At 35.8% G+C, this 9,999-nt stretch overlaps 2 protein-coding genes across 3 annotated transcripts; one reads left to right on the top strand and one right to left on the bottom strand.

Moving 5' to 3' along the window:
- Nucleotides 1-204: 204 nt before the first annotated feature.
- LOC112037063 (amino acid permease 3) lies at nt 205-3,809 on the top strand. Its single transcript, XM_024069877.2, has 8 exons — nt 205-338; nt 421-556; nt 1,173-1,406; nt 1,624-1,717; nt 1,914-2,128; nt 2,544-2,704; nt 2,832-3,059; nt 3,173-3,809. Exons 1-8 carry the CDS (start codon nt 291-293, stop codon nt 3,596-3,598), a joined length of 1,542 nt encoding a protein of 513 aa, XP_023925645.1. The 5' UTR covers nt 205-290; the 3' UTR covers nt 3,599-3,809.
- On the bottom strand, nt 2,777-8,364 carry LOC112037096 (protein EARLY-RESPONSIVE TO DEHYDRATION 7, chloroplastic). Of its 2 annotated transcripts, XM_065769645.1 has the most exons (5): nt 7,359-8,364; nt 6,142-6,308; nt 5,107-5,191; nt 4,264-4,481; nt 2,777-3,570 (listed from the first exon to the last, which is right to left on the bottom strand). In XM_065769645.1, the coding sequence occupies exons 1-4, from the start codon at nt 8,261-8,263 to the stop codon at nt 4,292-4,294; spliced, it is 1,347 nt and encodes a 448-aa protein (XP_065625717.1). In that variant the 5' UTR covers nt 8,264-8,364; the 3' UTR covers nt 2,777-3,570; nt 4,264-4,291. The 2 variants fall into 2 exon arrangements, with proteins under 2 accessions (XP_065625717.1, XP_065625716.1); XM_065769644.1 differs by lacking the exon at nt 2,777-3,570 and having other exon boundaries at nt 4,106-4,481.
- Nucleotides 8,365-9,999: the final 1,635 nt, after the last annotated feature.

Raw genomic sequence — 9,999 nt, 5'->3', positions numbered from 1 at the left:
TGCACTACCATTTCTTCCTAAAAAAAACCCTTACTATTTTTTTATATTTAAAAAGGGTAAGAATTGAATTTGACTTTAAATATAGGAAATTTTAGAAAAAGCACTAGGAAGCGTGTTACATGATTGAAAACAAGTACGTTGCACTACCATCTCTTTCTCACAGTAGTTCAGGTAATTATCTTCTCCTGTATATATAAGGCCACTCTCCGTATTGTGAAGTACCCATCACCTTCAACCTCTCTCTCTCTCTCTCTCTCAAAAGCATACCATTTCCACCATTACAGAGAACCATGTTGGCAAGAAGTCGTACTCTTCCATCCAGAATACACCATGGCGCTGTAAGACCAACTTAAGCCTTTTATACCTCTCTCTCCTAGTTGAAGTACTTATTTTCTACTTACATGTATGTTCATTATTCAGGTAGAAGAGAGGCATGACTTTAGGCACTACTTGCAAGTAGAAGTTCAACCAAAAACTCAGGCTGAGACTGAAGCCATAAACCCTGTGTCCAACTATTCCAAGTGCTTTGATGATGATGGCCGTTTGAAGAGAACAGGTAAATATAACATAATTTAGCTTTAGTTTAGAACTTTAGTATGTCTACTTTCATGTATGAGGATAACATCTTGAGTAATTTATCATTCTTTTTGGATAGTAAACTCACCACTCAAGTAGAAATAGTATGCCTATGTTTTGTAAAACTGACACCTAATAAGTACAATAATTATACCTTTGCTTTTAAATTCACAATCTGTTGAGGCTCATGGGGAATGCCTTTCTTCAAATTTTTACAATTTTCTTAAGTTCCAAGCACATCATTTACTCGTAAAAAGTCATGAAAAGCCATTTTCTTTATTACCGTGTACATAGAAATAGTATACAGTCTATTTTTAGCTTATTTCTACAACAACTTAGTTTTGAATATGGATCCTCAATAGACTAACTCAGGTCGGTCACTTGTATTCATTTTTGTAACTCTATTCTATTCAAAGTCACACTCTTTGTTATCTCCTTAATTCACGTCATTTTCTTATTACTTTTTGCTAATGTTATTATTTCTTTCTAAATATATAAATTGATCTGTTCTCTACGACCAACTTATGTCTTCATTGTAAGACCATATCATCCAATGAGTACAAAAAACTGATTATGATAATGATATGATTGTGCAGGGACTTTTTGGACTGCAACTGCACATATTATTACTGCAGTTATTGGGTCAGGAGTCCTCTCACTGGCATGGGCCATAGCTCAGCTTGGTTGGGTTGCAGGACCTGCTGTCCTGATCCTATTTGCCCTTGTCAACATCTATACTTCGAACCTCCTAGCACACTGTTATAGGGCCGGTGACCCTGTTACTGGACAGAGAAACTACACCTACATGGATGCAGTCAAGGCTAACTTAGGTGAGTGAGATGGTGTCTATAACTATAACAGACTAACAGTGTTTAGAGTACCGCATCATTTAAAATTTTAAAATAATGTGGCATTGGATACACTATTAGATTTGTAATATTTAATTTGAACCATGAAATGGATCCATTTCAAATGGAAAGGATCCTTTTTCCAGCTAGGAGAGTATTTGTTTTTGTGAATCAAAACTTGATGTCCATTTGGCTGCAGGGGGGAGAAAGGTCATGTTATGTGGGTTGATTCAGTACCTGAATTTGTTTGGCATTGCAATTGGATATACAATTGCAGCATCAGTCAGTATGATGTGAGTTTCCCAAGTATACTAACTCGTGTTTTTCATTCTGTTTTAGAATATATACATATATATTTTTTGGTTGAAGTGTATTAGAATATTACTTGTTTGTAACAAAAGCTTGCATGTTATATGAGAGAAGAGAGAAAAATAAATTTGCACTTGAGAAGAAATCAATATCCTTTGCTCTTATGTTTGTTTTATTCAGGGCAATAAAGAGATCAAACTGTTTCCATAAGAGTGGTGGGAAAGATCCGTGTCACATGTCAAGCAATGGGTACATGATAACATTTGGTATCATAGAGGTGTTGTTTTCTCAGATTCCTGACTTTGATCAAGTATGGTGGCTCTCTATAGTTGCAGCAATTATGTCATTCACATATTCAAGCGTTGGTCTTGGTCTTGGCTTAGGCAAAGTTGCAGGTATATACATACTGATAATCTGTAGTAAACTTCGTAGATATATGCAAGTCACATTTGGGCCAATCATATGTGATTTATTTACTCAACTAGGTGATTACTATTTACTAGATATGACATCACTCATTGAACATGGTTTGTATTAGCAACTAACAATATTGAAAGCCTAGAAACTTTTACCCACCCCAAAGTATATATTAAAGTTAGCTAGAGACCACGCCTCACGAAACGGAGATCATTGTTTTCAATCTCCCTTTCCTTTTTTTTTTTTTTTTTATTATCTTGGGACCAACATCACTCATTAAAAAATAAGAAAGAGAGGAAGAAAGAAATAAAGATTGAAACTGTTTTCTGCATAGAAGTATAGAACCAAGTCACCAAGATAGGCATGACTAACGGCTACCTTTGTTATTGGCAGAAAGTGGGAAATTCAAAGGAAGCCTAATGGGCATTAGCATAGGGACATTAACAAAAACAGGAACAGCAGTCACTGCAACTGAAAAGATGTGGAGGAGTTTGCAAGCTCTTGGAGCTATTGCCTTTGCATATTCTTTTTCCATCATTCTCATTGAAATTCAGGTACTTCATTTATATACATCTGACCAGAAAATTAGATCATTTATATTGTTAATGCATCCATGACGACGATCATGATCAAATACCGTTCCAACATATCAAATAATTTGTGAAATGCTTGCCTCCATAGGATACAATAAGATCACCTCCTGCAGAGCACAAGACCATGAAGAAGGCTACTTTATTTAGCATCACTGTAACTACAGTTTTCTATTTACTGTGTGGATGCATGGGATATGCATCCTTTGGAGACCTTGCCCCAGGAAATCTTTTAACTGGCTTTGGATTCTACAACCCCTACTGGCTATTAGACATTGCCAATGTAGCCATTGTTGTTCACCTTGTTGGTGCATATCAGGTATATATACACCCTCAAGCAGCAATTAGAAATAGATTGTTGTACACCTTTTGGTCTTAGTGAGATTAAGAGCCTTTCGTTGCATCTCAAAGTAATATACATATAAACTGCAGGTCTTTTGCCAGCCTTTATTTGCATTTATAGAAAAATGGTGTGCAAAGAAGTGGCCAAAGAGTGACTTTGTAACAGCAGAATATGACATACCAATCCCCTTCTTTGGTATTTACCAGCTTAACTTGTTCCGTCTAGTATGGAGGACAATCTTTGTTATTATGACAACCCTCATATCCATGCTCTTGCCTTTCTTCAATGATGTTGTTGGAATACTTGGAGCCTTTGGATTCTGGCCACTAACAGTTTTCTTCCCAATTGAGATGTACATTTCTCAAAAGAAGATTGCACCCTGGACAAGCAGGTGGGTTGGGCTACAGATAATCAGTGTTACATGTCTCTTCATTTCTATAGCTGCTGCTGTTGGCTCCTTTGCTGGAGTTGTTCTGGATCTCAAGACCTACAAGCCATTCAAAACTAGTTACTAAGAGAGAGCCATGGGTTTTTTTATAGTAGTTTTATAGATTACTTTTGGGATTCTAGTAAGGAATAAACCAAAACTAGCTTCCAAATACCCCACTATACATTTGCTGTATAATTAAAGGCAAAAATATTGTATATGCTGTGTTGCCATGCCAGGGCCCTTGGCCACAAAGCTGGGACTCTAATTTGAATCAATCCTTCATATAAGTTTCAAAAGCATGTTTGTTTTTTATAACTAAAGTCTTTGTTCCTTTCTCCAATATGGCCTAACCACACATATCTACGCGCATGGATCCAAATACTTATTTGTCGATTTGGTAAAAGTTGAAAAAGGCACAGTTGTACTGAGAAAAAAATAAGTTTTAAAAAACTGTACATAAGCAATAAGTTAAAAAAGACAGATGAAAGAAAAAAGCTAATCCAAACTCATCATGTAAATAGCTTTTAAATACCCTGATATCTAGGTTAATGCAAATGCAAATGGACTACATGTTCTGGTGAAACTAACCAAATTAGAGAAAACATTTGACAAGCTTTATTTAAATACCATTAATTTTTTTTTTTAACTTAATACAATCACTAACAGCTACCAAGAACCTTAGTCTATACTAACTCAAAAACATAAAGATGAAGTGTTTATAGTATTTCTAGATATATCTGGTATTCATACAGAGGAGAAAAACTTAATGGCCCTGCCATTACTTCTTATATTTAGACTTCAGTGCAGAAGAATCTGATTCAGCAGCAGCTTTAGCTAGATTTGTGGGTTTGAGAATGCTCTTTGGGTTAAAAGCCTTTCTGATCTTGAACACAGCCCAAGCAGTACCAATAGCATGTCCTGCAGCATCAAGCCCCTCACTTGTCACCTGTGCTGCTTGTTCTCCATACCTACAATGATGAAAAAAAAAGACCTTCAAAATTTTCATTGCTTCCAATTATACTCAAAAGAGAAAAAAAATTATACTCAAAAGAGAACAAAGAAAACCGGGCACAAAGGCCAAAACCAGGTCCCATTCCAAACATGGGAAACAGCACAGATGAAAAAAAAAGACCTTCAAAATTTTCATTGCTTCCAATTATACTCAAAAGAGAAAAAAAAATTATACTCAAAAGAGAACAAAGAAAACCGGGCACAAAGGCCAAAACCAGGTCCCATTCCAAACATGGGAGACAGCTTGTGCTGTTTCCCCAACTTATACCTGTTTTGCATTGAACAACTGTCCAAAAAAAAAAAAAAGGTCCAAACCAAGTTACAGGAACTTGGAATCTTGGATGGAATTATGGTATATGGGACACAACTCAAGATAAGGTTTTCCACATAGGTTGCTGTCTAGCAATCCAAAATTAGTGGAACAAGACCTCAACCAATGGCAATAAAAAGAATCCACTAAAAGAGAACTCGCAACACTACAAAATAAAGACAATCAAGATTGTACCGATATTGATTATAGAATTCTTGATGACAACGATGATGCAGTTGTTGCATCAATGTCGTTTTCATATTAAGAATTACCTCTGTGAAACAAGCCCAGTAGTCACAACTGAAGTGGTTGACATAACATTCCTTCCAGTAACTTCAACAGCATCACAGACCCTGCCTGCATACATACATAAATAACACACTTGAGTGGCAGAAACGTGAAACATACCATAGATTCTACAACTGGACAAAGATACTTAAAGAAGGAAACACAGGCTTCATATCACAAATTCTTTGGTCGTTCCCATTTTCAAGAGCCTCCTTTTGTCTTCTAAAACTTCCAGTCCCAAATTAACCCTCCATAGATATGCTTTTATATTTCAGTTCCTAGGTATCTAATGTATTATAACTATATTACATCTAAAGGAAGTTTATATTTCACAGTTCCAAGCCGAAAAAAATTGTCATCAAATTTGGCTGCAAGTCCTAATACTTGACCTTATAAATAAGTAGCTATCAATAAACTAAAAGTCTGAAAAAAATCCAAGAAGCTGCCTATGAATTGAAAATTTGCTTTTCTAAAGTAACATAGTAAGAGTGCAAACAAGCAGCTTCACCTAGTGTCAGCTTGCTTTGGTAGCTATTAAGGCTTTGTTTGGTTGGGAAAATGGAAAAGTGGAGAAATGGAAAACTTCTTTGAAAAAAAGGAAAAAAGAAATCGACGTTAAGGAAGGAGGTGAGCTCCCTCCTCCCATTTTACTCCCCAATTCGGGGAGAAAATAGAACACCCCCAAAATGGTGGGCCCAAGGAGAAATTATCTGAGCCCCACCAAAATCACTACCCCCTCCCTCCCCCCCGTCCCCCAAACCAAACAACCCCACTATTCAAAATCCCCCCTATTTCTCCTCTCCATTTTCCATCCCCCACAAATCACACCAACTAAACACACACTAAGTGACTTGATAAGAATGCATATGCATTTTAGCGTCCAAGAGTTGGTCATTCTAAACAAATGATAAAGGAAGAAAGCCTCTTCCCACCTCTGTCTAAGCATAAAATAAGGGAAAGGAAAGAAAAAACCTCAATTGACATTTGACAAATAAATAAAGAATCTGAGATGAACTTACTAAATCCATCCAAGGAAGCAAGGACAATCTCTCCAGGGAGGAGGCTAAAAAATTTCTTGCCCACTTTAGAGTTCACTATTGAGCTTGTGAAGAATCCTGAGACTTTGACAACCCCAGAAAGGACTCCAGAAGCCATCTTCTCCGTCGTCTTTGTCAACTTTTTAACCCTAAAATGATCAACCATAAAGTAGCATAACATTACTTATCCAAATCAAAATTACATAATCAAGTAAAAAGTAAATAAAAAAAAAATAAAAAATGCAGGAGTGGGAGGTGAAGGGATGAATTATATCAAAGACAACACAATCAGCTAAACTGACTTATAAAAGTCAACAACTATATCCTATATTCTTTGAACAAATATAGGACCTGGTTCTAGGACTGTGGCAGTCAACCATTCTAAAAAAAGGTTTGCACAGTGTAACCATTTTAAAAGCTAAATGGAAATTCAACATATCATCTCCCTAGCACTGCCAATTATTATTATTATTATTGTTTGATAAATTGTAATAACAAGGGGTAAGGAAGATTTGAACCCTAGTCCCCTTCATAAAGAAGACCAATCAATTGAACCACAAGACTCTTGGCCCCCAGCACTGCCAATATTATTAATCCTCTACTGGAGGTGGAGGACTGTCCAATAAAATGTGATGCCTGGGTTAAATCTTTTACCAAAAACACAATAGTATCCCAACAATGTTTTGAACCAGGTGTAAGGCAATGCAAGCAGCAAACGGATTTTCATGTACTCACCTCACCACCTCCCTAAACCAGCCTCAACCCCAACAAGTTCAACATATTAACAGTCCAAACCCCAGACAACATCTATCAGAACTACACATTACAAGAAACAAAAAACTAACAATAGGCAGAGTTCTGACATGATAGCTAAAAGAGCAAAACTTAGGTAGTTTCTTAGGTATTGTACCTTACATTTCCCAAATAAATCCAAACACATGGCTGCTAGCCAATGCAGCACAAACAATGTTATTATGAGCTGTACCTAAAATTTAATTAGAGAAGCTAAGATACCACGCCTAAGAAAATATACCTAAGCTTACCCTTAGCTAAAATCACAACTATTCTGAAAATGAACATATACAAACCAATCTACCACATTAACCAACTAAAATTAGAGGCCAAACAGCACAGATACAATAACAACCAAAGAAATCAATTATTCATAAAACACAATTTCTAAGAGATATAATTCAAACCTTTCTATCCTCCTCATTGTTTCCGGACTAATCTCTGCAGTAGACCCTGGCCCCATCCTCTTCTTCAAGAACTCATTCCCCCAATTCAACCTATCCACTGTCACATCCCCACACCATAAAATCCCCCTGATCAATTGCCCCGACCCCGCCGCAATCAACCTCGCCACTCTCCCACTATAGTCCTCCACATTGGGCGCCAATGTAGTCCAATACGCCGCCGAGCTCTGCAGCATCAACTCCCTCTTCTCCTCCTCCTCCAACTCCTCCGGAGCCATCTCTCTTGCCACCGAACCATCCAACACCTCACCATCCCCAACTTCCTTCACAGAAAAACAACTATACTTCTCCAAAACCTGATCCAATTCCTTCAAAAGACCCTCTTGTCCTTTGGACGCAACCGTCAACCCATAATTCAACATCTCACACTCTTTCCCACCAAAATCTTCGGCCTTTTCATCATTATCCAACGACCCACTTGCGGGAACACGAAGAGAAAAGAAGTAATGAGACGCATCAAGCTTCACAGCCGCTTCATCCTTCGCTAACGGCCATTGAATTTCATCACCAACGCGCGCAAGAACAGCCACGGTGTTGTCACCTTGGTTAAGACCAACTATGACAAGTTCACCACAAGCGAGTTCTACACTACGATCTTTCTCTATAAGATGAACTACCACGCCAGGAACTCTAATGAGAACATTCTCAAAAGATTGTAAATTTGGGGTTTCTGAAACAGTGTCATCTTCGGGAAAAAGATTCTCCGCTAATTCCTTCGTTTCAACAGAAGGGTATATTGTAGAAGCAGAAGACGATGATGATGAAAATGGAGAATTGGCATCTGGGTTTGAGTGAATGACTTCTGGGTACAGAGGATTCGGGTTTTGGTTTCGGTTTGAAGCAGACATGATTGAGTTTTTTTCAGGTTTGATTTTTGGGGTTTTAACTGTTTAAGGAAGCGAGAGAGTTCGGATATTTATAGTTCGATGAGTCTTAGGATTGAAGGAAAATGGAAAGGGCGTGTCGGTAAGATTTGAAGGAATCTTAGTTAGCGGAGGAGGGAAACGTGGCATGTGGTCCCGCGTGACAACTGTGGAGAGCTTTTTTTCTTTTTCGTTTGCAAAGGTAAAAAGGTAAAGGTTGTCTTGTCTGATTGTGAATTAATAAAGTTGTTATTCTCTCTCCCGCGCTTCATAGTGACGCCTGTTTTAGTTATGATTCTGGCCAATGGGTCCAAAATACAGATTTTGGATAAGATAGTAAAACAAAATAGGAGGAATTAGGCATCAAAAGATTGGAGGAATTATATTCTTCTCAAAAAAGAAAAAGATAGGGGGAATTATATAAAGTTTTGAATTTAAGAATTAGATAAGAACCTTTGAATAAATAAATAAATAACCTTTGAAGTTTTTATTTTTTATTTTTTGGCAAATGAGTATTTGGATTTTTTTTTAAGTATTTAACTGTTTTTTCAAGTTTATATACTTCTTTTGTTTTCCTATACACTAGGTTATTATAGAGAGGAATTTTCTAAAAGTTGTTACAAAATGCTGACAAGAAATTTCAAACTTAAGATTTTATGGGTATCATGGAGCCTTAGGAATTACTTAACCAACCCCTTGAGTTCAAAATATTAAATCAGATTGGCCAGTTCAATCGAAAATTGAACCCTTTTCAATTCTTTAATCAATTTGTTTTGATTTTTAAAACCACAGTTCAAATTCTTATTATTAATTATGGAATTATAAATAAAGAAAATAATGATATTAATTTATGATTATTATCTTGTTTTTTATGGAATAATTTCTCCTAAAATAAATATTTGTTTTAAATGGTTAGAAACTTAGAAATATATATATATATATATTAGTATGCTATGCCATGTAACACTTTTAAATAGCTAGAAATATATATATATATATATATATTAGTATGTTGTGCCCTATATGGCTTAAGCCAAAACACTCTCACTCCTCCATGCACTTAATACATAGGTAGGTACCATCCAAACTAATGAGTCGAGTGGTTCCTAATATAAACACTTAAATATTTGCATAACGGGTTCTAGTTTATAACTTTATATGTATATATATAAAATAGCTATGATCTTAAGAATCAATAGTATAATGGATGAAACTTGAAACTTTTAAATTTATGACATTTCTTTCAAATTTATTAAACCTACTACCTAAGTGTCCTCAAATGAACAATATAACTAAAAAATATCTTTAAAAGTGTAAGTTAAATACATGCTAAAGTTAAAAGGATATAATTTATAATTTAGACTTCTTTCTTTCTCCATTACTCAACCTTTTCTATATACTAGTTTGAGTAAAAAAATTTGTCCTTAAATAAAACATTCACGATTTAAATTCCACTTACATTAAATTTGATTTGATGTTTTAAATAATATTATAATAATAATCATCGTAGAATTTGTTAGAATTTGATGTAAGTGGGTAAAGTGACAGGGGAATGCCACCATTAGGCATAATTGTCCATTTATATTGGTGTACTGGTTTTGATGTTAAGGGACACGTGTGCGGCTAATCTCCTTTGAGAACAAAAATATCTACCTCCTACAAATTTGTCTCCCACATCAACTGTGGTCGATTATTCTCAAAAAAAAAAAAAAAAAAAAAAA

This window comes from Quercus suber, unplaced genomic scaffold (genome assembly GCF_002906115.3).
Source record: "Quercus suber isolate HL8 unplaced genomic scaffold, Cork oak 2.0 scaffold_1244, whole genome shotgun sequence".
NCBI classification, from domain to species: Eukaryota; Viridiplantae; Streptophyta; class Magnoliopsida; order Fagales; family Fagaceae; genus Quercus; species Quercus suber.
This window is presented reverse-complemented; position numbering and strand designations above follow the sequence as displayed.